The following is a 26,416-nucleotide window of genomic DNA, read 5'->3' as shown; positions in this document are numbered from 1 at the left end:
CTACAATTCAGATTCCCTTTATTTTAGCAATTCAAATGGAAGATATCTTGATGGCCTTATGATTCAGATATCCTATATTCAAGATATACTAATTGCCTCACAATTCCAGATTTCCTAGATGTATCAAGATTCGAATTCCACAATCCCTAGAGGGATCAGGATTCAACTCTTATAAATAGGGAAGTAAGTCAAACTCTAAAGGGAGGCTCACAACACTCTACATTTTATACTCAACTACTCCGATTCTGACTTAAGCATCAGAACCTGTGTGGCAAGAGCCACACCGGTCTTTAATGCTATTTTGTTTTGCAGGTCCAGCCTTTAGTGTTATTCTGTTTTGCAGGTCTCGTCGATCCATTTATTCTAGAAGATTGGTGCGAATTTGGCGGAATCCCAAAAGGCCAAATTTCTGCATCAACAATTGGCGCCGTCTATGGGAACGACTAAGATCTAAAAGTCAAGACGATTGACGATGAATTGACCGAGAACTACTTAGATCCAAGGAGATCTCGGGAGAAATGAATCGACATGTATTCTGAAGGCAGACCACAATTTTTTAACGACGAATGTCATACGACTCGGGGGCTTAATTACCCTACCTGAGGTAGCCAAGAAAAAAACAAATCAATGAGTTCTGAGACAGGACCCAGAACGAACGAATCAACAAATTCCATGACAGATCCTGGATGAGATAAATCGACGGATTCCAAAATAGATTCTGGGATAAACGAGTCAACAAATCCCAGAAAAGAAAAAACAACTGATTAACATACGAAGTTTCTACTTCAGACGATGGTAAGTTTACTGTGTAATTTTGGTTGTTTATGATTACGAGAGTTTAGGTTTAATTTTCTGGTAACCGCATATTTGGTAGATCGCATAATTTAGGACTGATTTTTTGGTAACTACATGTTGATATTATGTTTCCAAATATACTTACTCGTTTGTGATTTAAAAAAGCTCCTAGCATTTGAAATTTAATTAATTACTTATTACTTGAGCAATTATCTCTTTATATATTTTAAATAAGACTTTTGACATCTAAAATATAATTCCATCTTTACTACTTGAGTGTTTATCTTTTACTCTAAATTAAAATCCCTCAAGTGTGGGCGTGGCTAAGTAAATCAACAGTTTATCAAGGAACTCAAACCGGGACGGACCTAGAAGCAGGCTAATAAGCTAAAAGCCAATCAGTGAAACCAGGGAAAAGAATCCTGAGGTGCTTAGGCATGCGTACAGGCCCAGGAAGGTTAAAACAGAAAACAGGCAGGCCTAACCAATCAATGAAACCCACGGGTAGAAAACCATATGGCAAAAGCCAAAATAGGTTAAAAACTCGAGGGTGTTGATTTAACTTGAGGTAAAAAATCGGAAGAAGCCAAATATGTTAGAAACCTAAAGGTGCCGACTAAACTCAGGGTATAAAAGCTATTGGCAAAAGTCAAGTGGGTTAGAAACCCGAAAGTAAACCCTGAGGTATAAAACATGGGCAAAAGCCAAATAGGTTAGAAACCCAAAGGAAGTACCATTGGCCCTGTTAAAAGTTAGATCCCAAGGCCAAAATCTAACAGTTAAAACTAACCGTAAAAAGCAGTGCCTAAGAGACTTGATCGCAGCCAACGTTAACAAATGGAGGCTATGACAGCCAGCCCATTAAACGACAACCGACTATAACAAAAGGGTATCGACTGGACTCAGGGTATAAAACCATCGGCAAAAGCCAAGCAGGTTAGAAACTCAAGAGTAAACCAAGAGACTTGACTACAACCAACTACGATAAAATGGTATGGGGGCTATAACAGTCAACCCATAAAAAGCGACAATTGACAACGATAAGTGCTCTCAGTATTAAAAGATTTGATGAAAACCAACAGCGACAAAATACTCTGAAAATAAAAGTCGGACAATCTTCAACTTTGAGAGTGGGGGCTATTGTTATGGATGAGAAAATCCTAATTTTTTACAATTCAGATTCCCTTTATTTAAGGAATTCAAATGGAAGATATGTTGATGGCCTTATGATTTAGATATCCTATATTCAAGATATACTAATTGCCTCAAGATTCTCCCCAGATTCAGATAACCAGATTTCCTAGATGTATCAAGATTCGAATTGCACAATCCCTAGAGGGATCAGTATTCAACCTCTAGGGAAGTAAGCCAAACCCTAAAGGGAGGCTCACAACACTCTACATTTTATAACCAACTATTCCGATTCTGATTTAAGCATCGGAGCCTGTGTGGCAAGACCACACCGGTCTTTAATGCTATTCTGTTTTGCAGGTCCGACCTTTAGTGTTATTCTGTTTTGCAGGTCTCGTCGATCCCTTTATTCTAGAAGATTGGTGCGAATTTGGCGGAATCCTAGAAGGCCAAATCTCTACATCAACAGTCGACAAGGGGGAAAGTCATTTTTCCCCTCATCATCGACTGGTCGACATATAGATGTGTTGACGAAATGTCAAAAAAAAAAGATATATATATATATGTTGTGAATCTATAAGCAATTGAGAACTTGAAATTGAAAGAATTGTGACAGGGAGATTCTAATTAGTTGAGAGAGATCGGTTGTTTTCCAAAAGAAATCTAGATTGAATGGTCAATCGAAACTTAAAAAAAAAAAAGAAGAAGAAGAAGAAGAAGGATTCCCGCTAGATGTCGTTTCAATTTTATGTAAATTCAAAACTAGTGAAAAAGCAAAAAGAAAGCCGAAAATAATAAGCAAGGCAATCCAAAAGAACACAACAAATGGCAGAGAACCCAGTTATGAAAACAATTTGGAATATACAAAAGGTGTTGGAGGCGAATCCTAGCCTGCCACGTGACATGATCGAAAAGGTGAGTTGGTTAAACACGCGAGCGAAATGGAGAAAGCAGCTCCAAAATACTTAGGTCGGCAGTCAGGGTAGGACCTATAGTGCCGAGCTGAGCTGATACAAAGTCCGTAACAGTGTCCCTTCTGTACCCGACAACACGCCGCGATTTTAGGGTGTGTCAGAACCCCTGTCGGGCCTAGTTTCTATAAATAGAAACCTTTGCCTTAAATGCAAGGTACGCAATCTTAAGTAGACTCGGCAAGTTAGCTCGAACTAGAACTAACTTGCTCGTCGGAGTGCTAACTTTGTTTTGCAGGTCTCAAGAACTGTGGAAGAGAGGTGCGGGACTATTGGCTATAGCTCGTCCTGAGCACACCGATCTAAATCGTGTCCGAGCTCAGTCAATTTTGGGCTCAAACATCTGGCGCCGTCTGTGGGGACGACTCATCCAGAAGTCAGCCTCACCTTTTGCAATCCGAGCCAATGGCCCAAACCCGCTCTCAACAGTCACGATCTCAACTTTCGCCCATCCGCTCTCCGGTGAGGGATGCTGTCACTTCCTGAGCCCATCCTCGACTCACGTATTCTCAGGTGGCAGGAACTCCCGACGTCAAACAATGACCCCACGCGGGGGTGGTCAAGGAGAATGGAGGTCGGCCGGCCACATCCGATCCAGTAGCAGTCCGGGATTTCCACCTCGCCTCAAATCAGTTCCCGCCACTACAACCTCAGAGAAACGGGTTGCCACCCCGCGCACCTCGCCTCCGCGGTTGGGGAAACACAGGTGCACGTTCCGGGGCAAGTGCTGATGCGGGCGTGGACCCCGTCATGGTAGCCGACGTGATCACCAAGCTTAAGCAAGTCAAAGCAAGGCTTGAGGCGGTCGAGAGAGGCAGCTGACTGGTGGTTATGCTGAACGCACGCACTAAGCGTGGTAACAATTATATAGATGCAAGCGCACACCTGTCAGAGTAATATAAAATGGATGGAGTATCCAAGTATCGATCCTCAAGGACTTCTAAATAATTTCCAAACTCTAAAGTTTTAAAGAATAGTGAATGTTGAAATGAGTGATTCTTGTAAAATGGGAAGTGGTCACAAATAATGGTTTTGGATTTGGGATTTGGACTTATAATGATAAAACCTAGCCCGAATTACTTCAAGTTAGCCAACAAAGAATCAAGGACATGCTAAGGACGACATGCATTTTACTTTAGGAACCAACGACTACGCTTTTCACTTGACTTATGTCTAAGCAAGTTCAAAGTCCTAAGACATTCCCTAATATGTCTATTACGAGAGATATCTTAGTTTTAGCATGGAAATAGTCGCAACCTCGGGTTAAGGTCCTATGTCTAGGCTACTTAAGCGGAACCCTTATGTCTAAGGCGCTTCTCTCCTCGGTTTAATCACTCAACAATGCAAATAAGCGACCTTTTCAGTATTGACTTGTTAAGACGTACAGTGGCCTTCTCTAAATCCTAACTTTTGGGAAAACATGTTGAGCAATGAATGGAAAGCAAAAACACTACTTCTTAGCAACCCTTATTAGAAATAAAAGGCTAACTATCCATAACCGGGCTAGAGACGGGAATTTAGAAAGACATATTGAAGAAAATACAGCAAGTAAAATGGTTGAATGTGGAATGCATGTGTGAAAAACAAAAGTTAACTAACGGAGAGTTTTTATCGGGATTGAGAGCTTCGCCCTTCTCTTTCAAGCAAGGGGGAGTGTCACGTGCTCTTTCCTCCAAAAACACTAACTCTCTTAACTAAAAATAAAGTAAAGGCAAAGGGAAGATAAGCAAAGTGGTGGATTTTTATAAATTTGAATAAGTAGAAAATAACTAGGTACAAATGGAAACAAAACAAAGCTCAATAAAGAAATGTAAAGTGCTCGGGATTTAAAAACCAAAAGCAACTAATGAAAGCAACTCAAAAGTACTTAGAAAGCAACAAAGAAACACTAAAAATGATCAAGAGAAGGAAGCAAGGCTTGATGCATTTGGTGGAGAAGCTGCTGGAATTTATAGCTGTGCAGAATTGGTTAGGTAGGTCCTAAAACGATGGTGAATCACCCATTTCCAACTCTTTTGACTGACCAAATCGTGCTCAAACTGATAGTGGAACACTTCTTCTACACGTATGCATCGGTTGGAACCACCAAAACGCATGGGAAGACGCGTTTCATTAAGGGCAAAGTTGGAAGAAAAACTGTTTTCTGCAGCCTTCCCAGGCGCCTGGCGCCTCCCATGTAGGTATTTCCGACTTTTTGCTTCTTTTGATTAATTTGCACTCCCAAATGGTCCTAAAATGTCATAAATACAATATAAGCCAACCACAAAGCATAATATATGAATTTTGCATGAATTGGAACTCAAACGACCGAGAAAAATCCGAAACAAAGCTGAAACATAGTAAAAACAGCATCTAAAACCTTCTTTTTACGCATGTAGACAAGCGTAATCACACCCCCAAACTTAACTTTTTGCTTGTCCTCAAGCAAAACTTAGCAACTTTAATCAGCTTTCTAACACATGGACAAGGAAAAGCAAAAGCAACCGAGATGTTCAATCATAAATTGTCTCAAGGAAAAGATGCCAAAGCCTACCATTCTATTGCCTTCGTAAGCTTAGTCACTATAAACCAAGTTTGAAATGATAAAAACTTTCTCTTTCAAAATCCTTTTTCCTTTTAAAAACAGAAAACATTTTCAAATACCCTTAAGGAATCTGCACACTCCCTCCTTACACTAAGACTTTTACATCTAAAAGACCGGCTACTAGCCCCTGAGGTTTCCACACACTAAAATCGGTTTCAACCACAGCTACTCGTAGAAAGACTTTGAAACTAACAGCTAGGTCATAAGACGACGACAATGAGAAACACGAAGTCATTTATCACCATCCTTACTGCTATTTTCAAAGTCAACACCCAACCCAAAACTAAATGGGTGTCTACAGTAGGACTCGGAAATCATAACTACATTTTCTTTAACTCTCATTGTTTTTACCACTCTTTTCTTTCTAACACAAGTCTTTTCCCCACTCTTATTTTCTCTCAACAATACTCTTTTTTACTCTTCTGCAACTTTTGTTTTGTTTTGTTTTGTTTTTGTTTTTTTTTAAGCTAAGTGCTTTTCAACACTTTCTTTCTGTAATAGCATTTGTTTCAAATATAAATAACACTTTATCTTTCTAAAACAACGACTGACACAACGACTGTCCCCCCAAACTTAAGAGAGACAGTGTCCTCACTGGGAAAAGACTTTTGCATCGGATGAAAAAGGCTTAACAGTAAAAAGGACAAGGACTTCCTATATAGGGGCAAAGAAAAAGCTTAAAGTCTGTAAAGATCAAAAAGACATAAAAGAAAATGAGTTTATCACATAAACAAAGGAAATAGCTCAAAGCTTAGTCAGGCATAGAACAGAAAACTCAACAATCTCTTATAATCATCATCGACATGAAATCACATGCACAGCACAGATGCTTCAAAATAGGCATGTGAAAAGCTAAACTAAGGTTAAGTGAAGGCATACTTTAAGTGATCAGAAGATAAACGATACTAATTTATTCATGCTTCAACTGAGCTCAAAACATAATTAATACAAAAAAACATGCGTAGTAATGCTAGAATATGCAAACTACGTCATTAACCAAAAGAGTAATACACAAAAAAAAAAAAATAGCAAAGAAAGAACCTCCCCTTCATGAAGTCGGAGGTTGTGGACTAGGATCAGTGTCGGTACTGGAAGATGGATGACCAAGGATAGCAGCTAGTGCTGGAGGCCATGAAGGTAAAACCGCAAAATCCAATGAAGCCCTCAAGTTGTAGATATGTTGCACGACTTCTCGAACCTGATCTCGCAGCTGTTGGTTCTCCTCTCGAAGACGACGGATCTCCGATGTAGGAGACATCCCAGTACCTTCCCTTCTTTGTAACGCATGGGCGATAATACGCCGAATATTCTTCTCTTCCATAATTGGGGCATTTCTCTTAACTTGATCCTCAGGGAGCTGTACACCTTGTCGCAAGCATAAAGAAGTGACCAATCGTGGGTGATAAAGCTTACCACGTGTTCGGTGGGTACACTCATGGATACTGGTATTGATCAATTCTCCATAATTCACATCTATGCCCTTTAGCATGGCATAAACCAGCAGTGCCCTATCCTGAGTGACATGCTCATCATGCTCCGTTGGAAGAGAGTTGTGTGGGTTTTTGTTGAAATTGTAAAGCTTAGGCAATGGGTCTATTTAAAGCTTTCCCCAAACTAAATCCTAAATGGAAAGGGATTGAGATTTAAGTTCAACTAGGTTTCCTAAACCTAAAAGGAAAAAATAAGATTGAATTCCAAATAGGATTAGGGAAACAAGAATTGAAGTATTTTTGAGTTTAAGGAGAGATTTGAAACTTAAATCACAAAGGATTAATGTTTGACCTGAAATAAAACCCATAAAAGTCGAAAAATGAAACCCAAATCACGAAGGAAAACGAAATTCGAACTGCTGGAAAAACAGGGCAGGCGCCAGGCGCCTGCGTAATTCTTTTTTTTTTCAACGTTTTTTTTTCTTTCTTTTTGTTTTTCAATGTTTTCAAAAACATTTTCTTAATAAGAAAAACGTTTTATAATTAAACAAAAAGAATGTAAGATACAAAAACTTCCTTCCTTTACTTTTGTTCTTTCAAAACAGATAAGAAGGAAAAACATTTTTCGCAAACATTTATTGACCTGAAAGTTGAATAGAGATTTTTCCTCTATCCACTGGTTCTCCAAAATATGGCTTAAGTCTCTGCCCATTTACTTTAAAAATACTTCCCTTAGAGTCAACTAGATCTACTGCCCCATATGGGTAGACTTTAAAAACTTTAAAGGGACCAGACCATCTAGACTTAAGTTTTCCAGGAAAAAGTTTCAACCTAGAATTGAATAACAGAACCAGATCACCTTCTTGAAGATTGTTCGGCCGAAGACGCCTATCATGCCACTGTTTAGTTTTTTCCTTAAACAACTTAGCATTCTCATAAGAAAAGTGCATGTGTTCTTCTAATTCCAACAATTGTAACTTTCTCGCTTCACCTGCAGCCGACAAATCAAAATTTAATTTCTTAGTAGCTCAAAATGCTTTATATTCTAGCTCAAGAGGCAAATGACACGCTTTTCCAAAGACTAGCCTATAGGGGGACATGCCGAGGGGAGTCTTAAATGCTGTCCTATATGCCCAAAGTGAATCATCAAGCTTAAAAGACCAATCCCTACGGTTAAGATTTACAGTTTTTTCTAAAATGTTTTTTATCTCCCTATTAGATATTTCGGCTAACCCATTCGACTGAGGATGATATGCTGTTGCAACCCTATGATGCACATTGTATTTAGCCAGCAACTTTTGCATAGACCTATTCACAAAATGAGCCCCCCCATCGCTTATCAGACAACGTGGTTCCATAACGCATAAAAATGTGCTTTTGCAGAAAACGAATGACAACTTTAGAATCATTAGTAGCAGTTGCAATGGCTTCTATCCATTTCGAAACATAATCTACTGCTAACAATATATAAAGCTTACCATTAGAAGATGGAAATGGACCCATAAAATCTATACCCCACACATCAAATATTTCAATCTCCAGGATCGGGGTTTGAGGTATTTCGTGGCGTTTAGATATATTACCTGTCCGTTGGCATTTATCACAAACTTGGGCAAACTTATGTGCATCTTTGAACAGAGTGGGCCAAAAGAACCCACTTTGCAAAACTTTTGTTGCGGTTTTGTGTCCTGTAAAATGTCCTCCATATGGAGACATATGACAAGCGTCTAATATCGCCTCGTGCTCTTCTTCTGCGACACACCTGCGTAAGATATTGTCAGGTCCTAGCTTATATAAAAAAGGTTCATCCCAACGATAAAATCGAACTTCATTTAGAAATTTCTTTACCTGTTGCTTGTTGAACTCATAAGGAACTATTCGACTTACCAAATAATTTGCTATATCGGCATACCAGGGAACTGAAACAACTCGCAAGAGTTGCTCGTCAATAAACTATTCACGTATAACAGTTCCATCATCACAGAGCGGGGATTCCAATCTAGACAGGTGATCAGCAACTTGTTTTTCAGTACCCTTTCTGTCCCTAACTTCAATATCAAACTCTTTAAGTAACAAAATCCACCGTATCAAACATGGTTTAGCATCTTTTTTAGCAAATAAATATTTTAAAGCAGAATGGTCAGTAAAAACAATGACTTTTGTGCCTATCAAGTAAGACCTAAACTTATCAAAGGCGAACACAACTGCTAACAGTTCCTTTTCAGTAGTAGTGTAATTGAGTTGTGCACCGGTCAGAGTCTTACTAGCATAATACACAGGATGCAAGATCTTGTTTTTACGTTGTCCTAACATAGCTCCTATTGCATAATCACTGGCATCACACTTGAGCTCGAAAGCTAAATCCCAATTAGGTTCGGTAATTATAGGGGCTGAACATAGAGCAACTTTCAACATTTCAAATGATTTTAAACAGTCATCATCAAAAACAAATGGTCTATCATGTTCTAACAATTGACACAAGAGTTTAGAAATTTTAGCAAAGTCTTTTATAAAGCGGCGGTAAAATCCCCCATGCCCTAAAAAACATCTAATCCCTTTAACATTTGTAGGAGGAGGTAGCTTTTGAAATGATGTCTATCTTAGCGTGGTCTTCCTCTATTCCTTGCTTGAAAATTTTGTGACCCAAAACAATACCCTCTTGTACCATGAAATGACACTTCTCCCAATTTAGGACTAGGTTTGTTTGTTCACATCTCTCCAATACTCTCTCCAAATTAACTAAACATGCGTCAAAAGAATTTCCAAAAACAGAAAAGTCATCCATAAAAACTTCTAGAATATTTTCTACCATGTCAGAGAAGATGGCCATCATACACCTCTGAAAAGTCGCGGGTGCATTGCATAGTCCAAAGGGCATTCGCCTGAAAGCGAACGTACCATACGGACACGTAAATGTTGTCTTCTCCTGGTCTTCTGGAGCAATAGTAATTTGATTATAACCCGAATATCCATCTAAAAAACAATAGAAATCCTTACCTGCCAGACAGTCGAGCATCTAGTCAATAAACGGGAGAGGAAAATGGTCTTTCTTTGTTACCTTGTTGAGTTTGCGATAGTCAATGCTAACTCTCCACCCGCTCACAGTTCGGGTTGAGATGAGCTCATTCTCCTCGTTGGCCACCACGGTTATACCCCCTTTCTTTGGTACACACTGTACTGGGCTTACCCAGCTGCTGTCGGATATTGGGTATATAACACCGGCGTCAAGCCATTTAAGAATTTCTTTCCTTACAACTTCTTTCATCTTCGGGTTCAACCGCCTTCGACTCTCGATAGAATTCTTAGCATCTTCTTCCAATAGAATTTTGTGCATGCAAAAGGCCGGGCTTATCCCTCGGATATCTGCTATCGTCCATCCAATGGCCTTTTTGTGCTTCTCCAAAATCTGCAATAAAGAATATTCATTAGTAGGTGATAAATTGGAAGCTATAATAACTGGTAAAGTGTCGTTATCCCCTAGATACGCATATTTCAAATGCGACGGCAATGGCTTCTGCTCCAAAGTGGGTGGTTCCACTATGGACGGAAGTAACGACTTGCATTCTTCTTTTTGTATTTTTTCAATAGGATTAGTCACATCTTCTGGTCCTTCTGTTATCTTATCAAGCTCTTCTTCAATCTCTGTAACTAATAAGTCATAAAACTCATCAAACATAACAGGATTCAAGCTATTTATAGCAGAGCACTCTTCAAAGTCTCCTGGTAATTTCATGGCGTCTAGAACGTTAAATTTAACTTCTTCATTATTTACCCTCATTGTAATTTCTCTCTTCCTCACATTAAAAACTGTATCCCCAGTGGCTAGAAATGGTCTTCCCAAAATAATGGGAACGTCTAAGTCTGCCTCGCAATCTAGAATGATAAAGTCCGCAGGGAAAATGAATTTGTCCACCTGGACTAAAACATCTTCTATCTTTCCCTCAGGTCTTATGATAGATTTATCTGCTAGTTGGAGGGTAACCGTAGTAGGTCTAGCTTCTCCTATGCCTAAAGATTTGAAAACTGATAATGGAATAAGATTAATGCTAGCGCCTAGATCACATAATGCCCTACCTAAGTTTTTTCCTCCTATGGAACATGGATGGTAAAACTGCTAGGATCGTTACATTTCATGGGTAACGGGCTGCCTACAGCTTCACTACTACATTTTGTCATGGCTACCAGTTCATGCTCTCTTATCTTTTTCTTCCTAGAAACTATATCTTTCAAAAAACTTAGCATAATTTGGCATCTGTTCTAGAGCATCTACTAATGGTATATTTATATGCAATTGTTTTAAAATATCTAAAAATTTTCTAAACTGGGAATCATTATTTTTCTTAACTAATCTTTGTGGAAACGGGGGAGTAGGGGTAAAAGAAGGATGTACCTGTGGAGGAACACTCGGGTGTCCTCATTACCTTTTCTAATATTTTCTTTTTTTGGTGTTGTTGAATTTTCTGGTATCTTTACAGTTGGTTCAGTGGACGGAATCTGTACATCTGTTGTTGGCATTGTTGGTCCATCATATGCCAGTCCACTCCTAAGGGTGACAGCTTTGCACTGTTCTTTCCCTTCTCGTTTTGGTAATTCAGTATGGCCTGGAAAAGAACCTTGTGGTCTATTCTTCAATTCATTGGCGAGCTGTCCCAATTGGGTCTCGAAATTCCTCTTTGATGCCGCTTGGGATTGTATCACTGCGTCGGTTCGAGCCATGTACTCCTTCATCTTACTCTCAAGATTTGAGTTGTTATTTTGAACTGGTGGAGTCTGTGTTCTCTGATTGTACTGCTGTTGCGGTGGCGGGATGTATTGCTGTGTAGGTGGAACATAGGGCTGCTTGTTCTGCTGGCTCTACCCTTGATTAAAACCGCTCGAACCTCCTTGACCTCCCCATGAGAAATTAGGGTGGTGCCTCCAACCTGGGTTGTAGGTGTTCGAATATGGGTTAAAGTTCCTATTGTTCCCATGTCCTACATAAAAAACAGAAGCAGGGTTATGTGGACAATTATCATAAATATGGTTTTCACTGCAAAATGACAAATGAGATCGTTGACTTGGCAAACAGGGGTAGGAGTGCAATAATCCGACCGCACAGGTTGTATCGGCGTGGCTAATGGATTTTTTATTCCCAATGCCATCTCTTTTAGCCTCTTATTCATTGTAACCACCTCCTTTTGCATCGAGGTCGCAATGTCCAGAGCCAAAACTCCAGCTGGATCTTGCTTCTTTGGTGCTGCCCTAGATCTTTGCGAACACCATAGTTCGTTGTGTGAAGCTAAGTCATTTAGGATGTCAACTATCTCGTTGAATGTCTTCTTTTTAAAGGCTCCATCGACAGCATTGTTTAGCATCATCTTAGTAGGATGATCTAAACCTCTAAAGAAATGTTCTATCTGGATGCATGCCGGCGAGCCATGGTTCGGACATTTCTTGATTAGTTCTTTAAATCTTTCCCACGCCTCGTGAACAGGTTCACGATCATACTGTCTAAAGGAGATGATCTCCTCTCTGATATCAGCGTGGCAAGTAGGTGGGAAGAATTTTGTTAAGAACTTCTCCACTAACGACCCCCATGTGGTGATGGATCCCGGTGGAAATGCATTGAGCCATGCTCTAGCTTGGTCCTTCAAAGAAAATGGAAAAAGTGTTAGTCTAAGAGCATCGTCTGTTATACCAGGTAATCGAAATGCATTTTCAATTTGAATGAATGATTTCAGATGATCATGTGGATCCTCATGTTCCTGCCCTCCAAAATGTCCAATTGTCTGTAACATTTGGAACATCATTGATTTAAGCTCAAAGTTTGCGTGGGCTGGAATAGGGTTGACTATCCCTGAATCAAAGTTATGAAAAGCCGTGGCGGCATATTCTCGCATTGCCACGTCTCTGTTGTCCGCCATCTGAATATGGTTGAATTCATCATTTCTCGCATGATCCCTCATATTACCGTTAACAGCAGGTGGATCAACCGGATCACGAGGTGGAATATCTGCCATTGATGTGCTCGTACTCTCTACCTCACTTTCAGGACTGATTTCACCTTCTCTCTCTTTTTGCTTTTCTAGTTGTTTTCGAAGTCTTTACTCCTTTCGAGTTTTTCGAAGGGTCCGCTCAATCTCAGTGTCAAGGGGTAGAAGAAAAGATCTTGTGCTCATGCACTTTAACTTACCCCTGTGAGATAAACGACCAAAAATATAGAACAAAAACGGTGGATGGAAATTACACCCAACAACAATTCACAAAAATAAAAACTAAAAGAATTTGAAAATAATTTTAAAATTAAAGTCCCCGGCAACGGCGCCAAAAACTTGACTGGTGGTTATGCTGAACGCACGCACTAAGCGTGGTAACAATTATATAGATGCAAGTGCACACCTGTCAGAGTAATATAAAATGGATGGAGTATCCAAGTATCGATCCTCAAGGACTTCTAAATAATTTCCAAACTCTAAAGTTTTAAAGAATAGTGAATGTTGAAATGAGTGATTCTTGTAAAATGGGAAGTGGTCACAAATAATGGTTCTGGATTTGGGATTTGGACTTATAATGATAGAACCTAGCCCGAATTACTTCAAGTTAGCCAACAAAGAATCAAGGACATGCTAAGGACGATATGCATTTTACTTTAGGAACCAACGACTACGCTTTTCACTTGACTTATGTCTAAGCAAGTTCAAAGTCCTAAGACATTCCCTAATATGTCTATTACGAGAGATATCTTAGTTTTAGGATGGAAATAGTCGCAACCTCGGGTTAAGGTCCTATGTCTAGGCTACTTAAGCGGAACCCTTATGTCTAAGGCGCTCCTCTCCTCGGTTTAATCACTCAACAATGCAAATAAGCGACCTTTTCAGTATTGACTTGTTAAGACGTACAGTGGCCTTCTCTAAATCCTAACTTTTTGAGAAAACATGTTGAGCAATGAATGGAAAGCAAAAACACTACTTCTTAGCAACCCTTATTAGAAATAAAAGGCTAACTATCCATAACCGGGGCTAGAGACGGGAATTTAGAAAGACATATTGAAGAAAATACAGCAAGTAAAATGGTTGAATGTGGAATGCATGTGTGAAAAACAAAAGTTAACTAACGGAGAGTTTTTATCGGGATTGAGAGCTTCGCCCTTCTCTTTCAAGTAAGGGGGAGTGTCACGTGCTCTTTCCTCCAAAAACACAACTCTCTTAACTAAAAATAAAGTAAAGGCAAAGGGAAGATAAGCAAAGTGCTGGATTTTTATAAATTTGAATAAGTAGAAAATAACTAAGTACAAATGGAAACAAAACAAAGCTCAATAAAGGAATGTAAAGTGCTCGGGATTTAAAAACCAAAAGCAACTAATGAAAGCAACTCAAAAGTACTTAGAAAGCAACAAAGAAACACTAAAAATGATCAAGAGAAGGAAGCAAGGCTTGATGCATTTGGTGGAGAAGCTGCTGGAATTTATAGCGGTCCATGGCCGCGAAGGTCGTCCGCCAGGGCTACTACTGGCCGACGATTGAGCGCGACACCAAGGAGTTCGCCAAAACATGTGACAAATGTCAACGCTTCGCGAGCATTTTGAGACAACCCCCGGAGTTGCTGACGCCGATCTCAAGCCCTTGGCCTTTCGCTCAGTGGGGGATAGATCTGATCGGCCCACTACCGATGGGGAAGGGGCAGTTGAAGTTCGCCATAGTAGCTGTAAATTACTTCACCAAGTGGGTGGAAGCGGAACCTCTAGCGTCTATTACTGAGGCAAAGGTCGTCAGCTTTGTATGGAAGAGCGTAATATGTCGGTTCGGTATACCGAACGCTATCATTACTGACAATGGAAAGCAGTTTGACGGTGCCCGGTTTAATCAATTCTATCAACAGCTCGGCATACGTCACCTCAGCTCGTCGTCTGCCCATCCGCAGTCTAGTGGGCAAGTTGAAGCCTCAACAAGATCATCAAGCGTGGTCTGAAGACGAGACTGGAGTCTCTGAAAGGTCGGTGGGAAGAAGAGTTACCAGAGGTGTTGTGGTCTTACCGAACTACACCCCGCCGATCTACCGGCGAGACGCCATACGCCCTAGCCTTCGGGTCGGAGGCTGTTGTCCCTGCAGAAGTCGGCATGCCAACGCCCCGAGTTGAGAATTTCGACGAGCAAGCCAACAGTGAAGCCGGACTCGTGAATCTTGACCTCCTCGAGGAAAAAAGATCTCACTCCCAGCTCCGGCTAGCAGAATATCAGAACCGTATGGCTCGGTACTACAACGCCAGGGTAAAAGTCAGAACGTTCAAGCCTGGCGACCTCGTCCTCAAGAAGGTAATGCAGCATGTCGGAGCACTCGAGCCGAACTGGGAAGGTCCGTACAGAGTCCTAAAAATACTCTGACCTGGAGCCTATCTGCTGTCCTACCTCAACGGGAGACAACTCCCCCACCCATGGAACGCCGATCATTTGCGAGTTTATTATCAATGAGATGCGTGTAATCTGACGTGTAATATCATTCATTAATGAAAGCTGACCTCCAATGACTTGTGCAAAATTTGACTTTATCCGTTAACGTCGCCTACTACTACCGAGCTACGTCAAATGGGGGCCAAGGAAGACTACGTGGTATGACCTATGCTGAACAACCTACAATAATACAAACGCGCGAAGCAATGGTCAACTCGTAGGAACCTGGTTATCCCAAATGCACACCGCCGAGCTGAAGTGTTTGGCTCGTAAGCCGTTGTGTAAGTAAAAAATTATGAAGACTTGAGAAACTCAAACAACGAGGCCAAACTAAAATTGAAGTTTAATTAAATTTCTCCAAGTATAGGGACCTCGGAGAGAACAACTCAAGTTTGGACGAAGTTTGTTTTCATTGAATTTAAAAGTTTGATGAAGAGCCGAGGTATAATTAAGGTTTAATCAAATTTCAACAAGTATAAGGACCTCGGAAAGAGTTACTCGGATCTGAACAAAACAACGTCATTTCATTCAAACTAAAGTTTAATGGAGAGTCGAGGTATATATGCCCCGGCTCAGTACAAATTTGGGTCGATAAAAAAGAGAGAGAAAGCAAGAAACAACCGAGGGCCGAAGCGATCTACTCCTGAGGAGGATCGGCAGGCTTGCTGGGCCCTGCTTCGGCACCAGCAGCCTCGGCCTCTTTGCTGGCCTCAGTAGAGCAGTCCACCGAGATGGACTCATATTCCAGCCCGACAACGGCGATGGCCTCCTCCGAGCAAGCAGTGTCGAGCCGGTTGATAGCATAATAAAAGCCCTTGTCCGCCAGGTCACGAGCTAGGCCATCGAATTCGAGAAATTCTTTGACCTTCTTCTCCAGATAGGCCCAGCTGGCCAGATTCTGCTGAGCTTCATTCCAGCCCTTCTCTGCAGTCTTAGCTCGCCCTCGGGCGTTCTTCAGATCGGTGCGGGCTTGGGCTATCAAGGCCTTCGACCTATCGGCCTCGGCCTCCTTCTCAGCTCGCGCCTGCTCGACCTCGGCTTGGAGCTCAGCGACCCTACGCTCATAGGAGGCGTTCGTCTCCTCCTCCTTTAGGTCCCGACCTCCGAGCTCCAGGCTCATCATCGACGCCGAGAGACAGGCGTGGTAGTGCAGCTGCAGAGGCCAGAGGTTAGGGCGAAAGGATTAAAGAAAGGGAAGATAAGTGGAATGAGAACGAGCTTACCTCGGTAGCAAGAGCTACAGTCTTCCTTACCGCCTCAACCGGGTCCTCGGGCACCCGAACAGCTCGTTCAAGTCGGCGAGAGCTGGAGGACCTCACCTTCGTCGCGGCCTCATGGATGCTGAGGCGAGAAAAGGCGAGCTTGAAGGGGAGCGGGAACTCGTCGCAGTGCTGCCGCCCTTGTTGAGATCCTTCCTCCGAGTCGACCATGATAGGAGGAGGTGGAGATTTGGAGGTGACCTCCTCGGAATGGGGCATCTCCCTCGCCCGCTTTTTCCTCGCCAGCGGGGTAGCCGATCCCTCGCCCCCAGCGACGGTCTGCAGGGGCTGAGCTTGGAAGGCCTGAAGTTTGGCCAAATTCTCCAACCCGGGGGCCGGGACGTCGACGCTACTCGTGCGACGATGAACTTGGGGAGGCGCCGATGGAGCGGCGGAGGCCGAGGCCCGCTGCCGCTTTGTGCTACTGAGCGCAAGGAACTTGGAGGCCATTCCTGCAAAAGGGATGAGGTTAGACAAGAGGTTGCAACCAATCGAGCTGAGGAATCAAGGAGTAGTTACCTTCAGGAGCTTTACGTTTCTGCGAGCTGCGTTGCCGAGGTTTGGGAAGTTTTTTGAGCTCGTCTGGATGGTCGTGAAGACTGAGACCGCAAGAGAAGAGGTGGGAGTTGGAAACTAGCGCTTCACCCCACAGCGTGTACTTCAATCTCCAACCTTGGGCTCGCCTGATGATCTCCCAAGACTTGTTGCTGATCCTCGGAACGGGGGACGGCAGAGCTGCAAAACATAACCACGTCAGAAACGAAGGCGTGAAAGTTAAGACAAAAAAAACCGACCCCAGCTCGTACCTAAGACACTCACCTACATCTCCGAACTCGATTGGGACTTGGCAGGTCAGCTCACCCCCTCCGTCCCTCATAAGCCACTCGCCAGAGACGAGGAACCAACACTCCTTCCAGTTCTTGTTGGAGGAGGGGTTCCTAATCAGCTGACCTACGTTCCACCGAGCTGAGAGGTAATACCGACCCTCTCCCTCGTTGGAGGCTTTGACGGTGTGGGTCGCTAAGAGCTAGTCCACCGTGAGCCTGTCCTCATCCTCGTCTCGGAGGACCCACCACAGGACGTAGGCCCCAAGCACGGTAGACCATCCGTTAGGGGAGAGCTGAGCTGGGCGAGGTTGACTGCGCTAAGGAACCTTTGTATGAAAGGGTGGAGTGGAAGTCTGACCCCCCAGTGGAACATCTGGGGGTAGAAACTGACAAAGCCCGAAGGAGGGTCGTCGAGGTGTTCCCCGATGTAAGGCACCCTAAGCTCTACGGAGTTGGGGATCGAATAAGTTTTGCGGAGCTCGGCCAACTTACCTACCGAGCAAGATGAGGGAGGAAGCTCAACTACAGGACCAAGGTCAGGGTTTCCCGAGGTCGACACTATATTGGGGTTCGCCGAGCTATCCTCGACGTAAGGGTTCCCTAAGGTAGAAGCCAAGGTCGGATCTCCTAAAACGTCGTCTGAACTAGAGGAACTAGACGACCCAGACGACGAATCCCTAGACGAGCTACTCATCGCCAGACCTGACTAGGAAGACTTAAAAGAACTATCTAAAGAAAGAGGGAGAGAGTACCTGACTTGGAAACGACCGAGGTACACGAAAACTCAAGAGTAAAAAGTGAAAAGTGAAAAACTTTCGCCTTTTATAGGACAGCACGGAGGCATGAGGGCCGTTCGATCAGGGAGGGATCAACGGACAGGATCCGCCCACACCAGGCTGTCCCCACGACGACGTTTGGGTTCCCGAAGCAGAAGCTAGGGCTGACGACATCCATGACGTCACACATGCACGCGTGGATTCGACCCGTCTCCAGTTAGCTCAGAGGACTTCGCCGAGCCGACCTCCGTCCCGCCGAAGTGGGGGCCAATGTTGGAGGCGAATCCTAGCCTGCCACGTGTCATGATCGAAAAGGTGAGTTGGTTAAACACGCGAGCGAAATGGAGAAAGCAGCTCCAAAATACTTAGGTCGGCAGTCAGGGTAGGACCTATAGTGCCGAGCTGAGCTGATACAAAGTCCGTAACAGTGTCCCTTCCGTACCCGACAACACGCCGCGATTTTAGGGTGTGTCAGAACCCCTGTCGGGCCCAGTTTCTTTAAATAGAAATCTTTGCCTTAAATGCAAGGTACGCAATCTTAAGTAGACTCGGCAAGTTAGCTCGGACTAGAACTAACTTGCTCGTCGGAGTGCTAACTTTGTTTTGCAGGTCTCAAGAACTGTGGAAGAGAGGTGCGGGACTATTGGCTATAGCTCGTCCTGAGCACACCGATCTAAATCGTGTCCGAGCTCAGTCAATTTTGGGCTCAAACAAAAGGCAAGAACAACATTTTTCACAAAAAATAAAAATAAAAAGGAAGTTGGCCATTACAGTAGAAATTGAGTCAAACCATACATTATTGTTTAATTCTATGGAAAAAAGTTCCAAATCGAGAACAATATGAGGTTGATAGAACATGCAGGCAAAAGAAGATGCGGAAGAGGAACGAAGAGGAACTTGCCTTTATTATTTTCGACTTTTTTTTTCTCTTCGACCAGCAGAAATTGAAACGACATCTATAATGGAAATCCTTCTTTCTTTCTTTTTTTGAATAGGGTGGGAGTTCGAATTCACTATATGTATTAATTATCGCTAAATTATACTCGTTTTTGCGGCAAAGGGAAGAGTTGGAATTGACAACCTCCAAAAAAAATCAATGACAGTCAAATTCAAATTGACCAATACAACCTAGATTTTGAGGCGTATATTGTAATTGACCTATTCGACACAGACTTGCTATCCACTTTAAATTAAATTTAACTAAGGAAAATCTGAAACAAACAAAGAAAAGAAAATCAATTTAACTATTACTATTAAACATTTAAATTTTAAACTAAATCTTTTTTTTTAAATTATTTCAGACTTCATATTATTATATATAACTATATTTCACATATCTAACTAGATTGGATTAGAAATTATCAATAAAAAGCAACATTAAACTTTTACGGACATATCATCGCAATGAAAACATTTAAACAAAATCATGTAGACACATTAAAATTATGTAACTAGATTGGATTAGAAATTATCACAACATTAAACTTCAATTTACTAATTCAAATAATTTTCATATATGTATAGATGATTTTGTTTCGACATTTTCATCGCAATAACCTTTCCATGAGTATATTACTTATATATTTGGATATGATGGTCAAAAGTGATTAGATATAGGCTAATTAAACTACAATTAAAGTCTTATTTACTAGTTTAAAAAATTTGCAAATCTACAATTTTCATGATTTTTCTCTAAATATCTGTTGACATCGACATGTCCATAAAATCGGGATCTCAACATTTCCATCAACGTCAACATTTCGAACCTAGTTCATGACCAATTTCGAGGTGATCAATACTCTTTTCACCAAGCTATAGTTTATCCTTGAGAGACCTTTGCTCTAAATAAAGTCTTTACCATCTTTACTTGCGCCAACGGGTGAAATGCCTTGTGGCTAGGTGTGAAAATGTCCTAGGAGATTAAGTTGTAGCTCACAATTGCTCCATCATTGTCATCAAAGACAAGGGGTTAGTGCACATTCTAATTGACAAGACTATCAACTCGAATCCTATAAATCGAGTTGACTTCTCTTGACGCTCGTTCCCTCTTCTTCTATAGACTTCAAATGTATACATTTTCTATAGGATTAGTACATTGATAGACGGTAATTACACCTTCTACGAAATTTACACGTTTGTCTTGAAATACACCTCTTAAAGATAGAACCCATATGCATTTTACCAATATATCTTTTTTTTATATAGATGTAATTATTATTAAGATATCAAAATTTAAAATAGAAAAATAGTTGACTTGGGATTTACATTTTAAATTCCTAAATTTAAACACCTTTCCACTTCCCTAAAAAAACTTTAGTCTTCTTAGTGTTCTCCATTTTTTGTCGTTACCATCTTCGACAGCCCGATTCCAATTCACTCGCTTTTCACCATTGTTTCCGATAGCTAGTTTTCTACCGTTTATGTTTTAAATATTCTAGGTATGTTTTTTATTTATGATTTTCGAGGTTCGGATTTTGGATATTTAAAAAGTATTTGATGTTAACATCATATATATTTGATTATGCACGTTATTGTTTTGTTTGTTAATTGTAGATGGATATAGTTGTATATATTTTATAGCTTGATATAGGTTATATCTCCATATAAGTGTATGTTATAATGATTATAGTTTATATCACCCTTGTTAAGTGTATGTTGCTTAAGTTTATAGCCATATATAGTTTATATTTCCATATAAATGAAAATGTAGCTGAATATAGTTTATATTTTCATATAAATATATATATCTCCATATAAATGTATATTATAATGACTATAGTATTGAAATTGAGAAAAAAAAAAATTGGAAAGAAATGAAAAATATTTTGTAATAAATTTCATTCTGAGTAGAGTATATTAAACCATAAATAAAACTGTAAAATTGGTAAACATTAGACATTATTAAAAATAAGTTTCCAAAACAGTTCATCCAAAATCTTCTCTCTTTTCTGTGAGGCAAAAGCTGTTTATTTGAACACTAGACTACTAAAAACTAGAGATTGTGACTGCAGTACAAAACTAGAGACTACTCATATAATTATTCTAGATAAAAAGCCTAAGGCTCCCACCTTCGGCAGGTCACCTTTTCAAGGCTGAGAAAGACAAACAGCTCGATGCTCAAGCCTTTTTAGAATATCCAACGAACTTGGGACATGACAACCAACATCCCGAAAAAAGGGAAAAAAAAGAAAACAAAAAAGGAGAAAAAACCTGAGAAGATTATTGAAAAAAAAATGCATAAATGTGTGTGTATATATATATATGTATATGATAGACCACATTTATTAATTAAAAAATTGAAATTAAGACCGATATGAAATAATTTTAGAAAAAGATAAAGAATCTTACTGAAAATTATAAATTTAGCAAATTTTCATCATATTTATTTAGCAAAGTCTGCACCATATCCATTTAAAAAATATATACTATTCAAATTTGAATTTCTAAAAGAAAATTGAGCCACAGCTTCAATTAAAATGAGGTAAAATTTGGGAGAAAAATATGCATCATGGACAAAAGCTAAGAAAATATTGCACAAGTCCATGTGTGACAATTCCTGAAAGAACAAAGCCTGAGGCTTAGGTAAGATTGTAACTAAAAACCAAACCACACATTGTCTTAATACAAAGACAAAGTAAATCTTGATTATGGACAAATGGAAAACATTATTTTCCATCAATTTTGAGCTCTGGCATCAGAGGAGTCAACTTTTAGAATGACAAAATCCATGAATACAAACTTTCAGAAGGTGTTATTAAGTTCAAATAACCATGAAAAACACTAGTAGTGCTGTGTCAGAGCACACCCTTAAATGAACTTCCGTATTAGAAAAATGAAAACAACAAATTGGCCAAGTAAATCCAGAGCAGAAACTTGTGTACTATACAAGGAATTCTAAGAATGACTGCTTTTAATGAATGTTCTCTATGAAAGACTCTAAATAAAGTAATACCCTCAAAAGCAAAACTTTGCAAGATTCTAAATATAGATCTCACGAGGATAGGCAACTTTTCCTTCAATAGTTTAGCTAAAAACCAAACTTGAAACTGATTAAAGACAATTAAACAAGATGGACCTTCTTTCTTTTACTTGTGCAAGAAGAGTAACTGCAGTCAGGACTCGTTCCTCTCCAGACCTTCTCTAACAAGAAGTTTCCTGTTGTTGAACTCCTACACGAGAGAATGAAAAGGGTTAAAAATAACAAAATAGAATGCAGAAGTCATATCCCAAGAGAGAAAGAGATCTTTTACTGTTCCATCCAAAGAAATTGCTGCCTCACGCTCTGCAGCTGAAGAAAATGATAGAAACCCGTAAACACGGCTTTTTCCAGCTCTACGGTCATTCAAGACTTTTGCACTGACCACGGTTCCAAATTGGCTAAAAAGGCTCCTCAGATCTCCAGGTTTGACATCCCAAGCAAGATTCCCAACATATACTTTGTAAGGACTTTCATATATTATATTTTTCTTGGGTGATGAATTCAGGTTCTCAATATTCCTCTTTTTGGGACTCATATCAACAGCAAATCTAACGCGCATTTCGCGCCCACCAACATCCTTCAAAACAATGAATTTTGCATATGAATTATACTGAATGAACTAAGATTAAAACAACTTATACTTGATTTTTTTTTTGACACTAACAGAACCATCTAATGCCGCAATTGAAACTTTAGCAGAGTTTATTGAACCCATTGTGACATAGCCACATCCCTTGCTTATGCCTGTCTCAGGATTCCGAGAGACCTGGGTCCACATTACAGAGAAATGAATCAATACCATTCAAAACATGAAAAGAAACATAATCACTGTTCTATATCATTCCATGTTACTCAATAAAGATGAACAAAATTGAGAACTGTCTTTAAAGAATAATGATTATCTTCAGAGGAATAATACAGGAAAATGCATAAACTATATGAACTGAAAACTTCAGAGAGCACAAGGCTGCATCACTGCTGTTTCCGGATCCCAAATTGCCCTACCTTACTCCATAAATCATCTTCCAAACCAATTGTTTACGAAAATTCCACTCAGAAACATAAACGAAAGAATAAGCAAAATTCGTATCTACCTCAGCAGCCAAGACAGTGCCAAAAGGTTTAAACATCTCAACCAGCTCAGCAATGTCGCAATTTCTCGGCAAATTACACACGTACAGCTCACAAGGTTGTGCTTGCTTCTTCACTTCCTGATTCGAAGCATTGCCTTCACTCTTAACATCGTCTTCCTCGATTGCCTCTTCAGTAACCGCAGATTCCTTGTCAAGAATAGCGAGCAGCACAGAAAACCTAGCCCTGCGATTATGACTTAAGGAACAATAAGGGGACGAAGAAACCGGTGAAAGACATGGCAGGGGAGGGGCAACGAAAACCAAGCGGGAGAGCTTCGAGTAGCGGAAGTGGATGGATGAAGGCAAAGAGTGCAATTGCTTCAATGTACAATGTTTTCGAGGGTTCTGCTGAAGGATCCATGGGGAAGAAGAATAAGAAGAAGAAGAGGAGGAGGAGGAGGTCAAGCAGGTGGCAGCGTTCGCCATGGCGGAGATGAAGAAGCTCGGAACCGTCTCTCAGCTCTCTCTGGTCTTACGGATTAGATTTTGATAGCGCCATTAACATTCAAGTCGGATCGGGCATCAACCGTACCGAATCAAATCCTGACCCGAAACTTTTTTTCCCTTTTTTTTTTTTTTAAGGTTAAAAAATAGCGATAACCCATAGCCATTTAAAATAGACAATTTCGAAATAGGCCAAATAACTTTCGTTTTCAATAATGGCCAACATAGAAGTAGGAAGATTTCTACTAATGTTTTAGGACAAAATTACCTTTTCTAAAATAATTTTTAAATGAATTTGTTATTTTTGGTTTGTTAAGAGGAGAATCCTATCTAACCATCCTTGTAAGATAATTCAAATATTTTAACAATACTATTTTTCAAACAACAAATAAAAAATACGGTGAACAAAGAAACAAAAATACAAATACAATAAACAACTACGGTGAACAAATAAACAAAAATACAATAAATATGAACAACAAATATGGTGAACAGAAAAATAAAAATATAAAAAATACGGTGAACACAAAAATATAACAAATACGGTGAAGAGAGATGTATTTTTGTGAACAATTAATACAAAAATATAAAAATAAGAAGAGAGTAACAAATACAGTGAACAAGATCAACTAAATAAAGAAAATAGTGTGAAGAAATAAGATATATTTTTGTGAACAATTAGTATAAAAATATAAAAATAAGGAGAGAGTAACAAATATATTTTGTGAACAATTAATAAAAAATATAAAACACTCTACCTGAAATAAAAAAGGTACCCTTAACTATGGAAACTGTCAACATACAGGCCTCCCTCTCCTTTACCTTCCACCCTCGCCGCCCCACTTGCAACCCACTGCATTTCCCACCATTGTTCCCTCGCCCGATTCCATCAATTTGTCGCATCCTCTCCCTTTGAAAACTATAGATCCCTTCTCTGATCGTCTCCCTCAATGTGATGTCTCCTTATAATTGGCGAACTCTATCTCTATATATATCTAAATTTATAATAATAGTGGTTATGAAAAACAAAAACTAGAATCAGGGAGAGATAAAATATAGGAGAGATAATGAAAATTAGGATATTTTGATATTAAAACTAATAACTAAATAGAAGAGTAAAAGTGTCAAATATCAAACTTGAAAAACAGTTAGAAGAACATAAATTTGACATTTTTTATTATCAACGATGATTTAACCATTAATTTGACATTTTTTATTATCAATAATGTTTTAGCCATTTTACAATATTGGGTGACAATTAGGGATACCTAGTGTGAATTCTCTAAAAAGTACCTAGTCTCTTTGACACATGGATTTTTTTATGGGCTAAATCACCCTTTTGCCAGGCCCACTTTAATATATGCTGTTTTTTAAAAGTTAAGTTTTCTAATCGTCTACTTATATCATTTTTATGTCAAATTATGAATTTTCCCTAATTACATTTTAATTGAATTTCTCTCTTTTCCTTCTTTCTCTCATACATCCCTTTTTAGGAAAACATTTTTTTCTTCTCCCTCTTCCCTCTTTGTCCCCCCTTCTGTCTCCTCAAAATTTTCCTCTCTCTTCATGTCATTGTTCTTCCTTTCCCCTTCAATTTTTTAGTTCAAGATTTTTCACCATAATTTCAGCAACATCTCGTTTACGCCAGTTTTAAAAGCAGATCCCATTCGATTTTGTTTCCCAAAACGCATATACGCAATTCAGAAGAGAGAAATCACATAATCCTTTACTAGAGAAGAGACAGTCCCTATAATCCTGCTATAATTGTTCACGAGTTAGGGGTACTTTTTGGACTAACCTGAATTTTCAGGTTGGCCATATGTGGGAACCGAAGGGTTAAAAATTGATGACCAACCCAACCCAAAAATTTCGGGTTGGGTCGAGTTTGGTTGTCAGCCCTTTTTTTTTAACCTTGATCGAAAAAAGTATATAAAAATTTAAATCTTAATTTACACATAATTTCAAATCTTATTTCTAACCAACATGGAATTCCTAATTCAATACAAATATTAAAAGTTTACAATAGTAGTCATCTAAATTTCATTGAAAGTCCAAACAAATTGAAAAATTAAATTCTTAAACCTCAATTAGGAGCAACAATTGACATCACGAGCAACAATCTAAGAGATCTTGACTTTTGACTCCATATGTTAGTTGTGAAAATTCAAATACAATAACAACAATTAGCTTTCAAAAGATCAAGAATAAAAAGAAGTATTTATCATTAAAATAATATTTAATTGTTTTACTTACCATCGAAACCATAAGGATCTAATGAGATTTATTTATGCATGGTGTTGGTGGAGGAGTGCAAACTCACTTAAAAAAGAGATCAAAAGAGAGAAAATATAAAATGTTATAAGAATATATAGAAAATAATCAATAACAACTAGACAATAAATAAGTTACCTGTCTCAATTTTATAACTAGCTTTCAATTCTTCGAGTTGTGGAGGAAGATCTAATAACAATAGTTTACCATGAATCTAATTTTGTGTGCATATCAAAGCCTTTACTGTTTTAGGAGTTAAAGAACTTCTAAAAGAATCAAAGAATCCATAAGCAACCTAGACACTGGAACTGTCAAAACATCTTAGACAATTTTTTTATAAAATTCGATATTTATAGACATGTAGTTTCTACTAAGCCAAAACATCAAAAC

The 26,416-nt window shown here is 39.6% G+C and overlaps 3 protein-coding genes and 1 non-coding gene across 4 annotated transcripts; 1 reads left to right on the top strand and 3 right to left on the bottom strand.

Moving 5' to 3' along the window:
- Window positions 1–4,674: 4,674 nt before the first annotated feature.
- On the bottom strand, window positions 4,675–13,282 carry LOC148210327 (uncharacterized). The gene is made up of 2 exons (XM_088126362.1): window positions 8,495–13,282; window positions 4,675–7,902 (listed from the first exon to the last, which is right to left on the bottom strand). The coding sequence occupies exon 1, from the start codon at window positions 12,908–12,910 to the stop codon at window positions 11,885–11,887; it is 1,026 nt and encodes a 341-aa protein (XP_087982488.1). The 5' UTR covers window positions 12,911–13,282; the 3' UTR covers window positions 4,675–7,902; window positions 8,495–11,884.
- On the top strand, window positions 12,324–12,430 carry LOC148210328 (small nucleolar RNA R71). Its single transcript, XR_015792477.1, has one exon. It is a non-coding gene; the product is annotated as a small nucleolar RNA R71 (small nucleolar RNA).
- Window positions 13,283–14,011: 729 nt separating the features above from the next.
- Window positions 14,012–18,117, bottom strand: LOC148210326 (uncharacterized). Its single transcript, XM_088126292.1, has 4 exons — window positions 17,916–18,117; window positions 17,116–17,331; window positions 16,561–17,048; window positions 14,012–16,490 (listed from the first exon to the last, which is right to left on the bottom strand). The coding sequence occupies exons 1-4, from the start codon at window positions 18,115–18,117 to the stop codon at window positions 15,975–15,977; spliced, it is 1,422 nt and encodes a 473-aa protein (XP_087982418.1). The 3' UTR covers window positions 14,012–15,974.
- Window positions 18,118–21,927: 3,810 nt separating this feature from the next.
- LOC111023809 (RNA-binding (RRM/RBD/RNP motifs) family protein) lies at window positions 21,928–23,794 on the bottom strand. The gene is made up of 4 exons (XM_022301288.2): window positions 23,273–23,794; window positions 22,843–22,944; window positions 22,450–22,755; window positions 21,928–22,368 (listed from the first exon to the last, which is right to left on the bottom strand). The coding sequence occupies exons 1-4, from the start codon at window positions 23,735–23,737 to the stop codon at window positions 22,312–22,314; spliced, it is 930 nt and encodes a 309-aa protein (XP_022156980.1). The 5' UTR covers window positions 23,738–23,794; the 3' UTR covers window positions 21,928–22,311.
- Between the last annotated feature and the right edge of the window lie 2,622 nt (window positions 23,795–26,416).

This window comes from Momordica charantia (genome assembly GCF_013281855.1).
Source record: "Momordica charantia cultivar OHB3-1 chromosome 7 unlocalized genomic scaffold, Mcharantia_2.0 BLBB01000007.1, whole genome shotgun sequence".
Lineage (NCBI taxonomy): Eukaryota > Viridiplantae > Streptophyta > Magnoliopsida > Cucurbitales > Cucurbitaceae > Momordica > Momordica charantia.
Note: the sequence above shows the minus strand (reverse complement) of the source record. Positions and strands in the feature narration are given on the sequence as shown.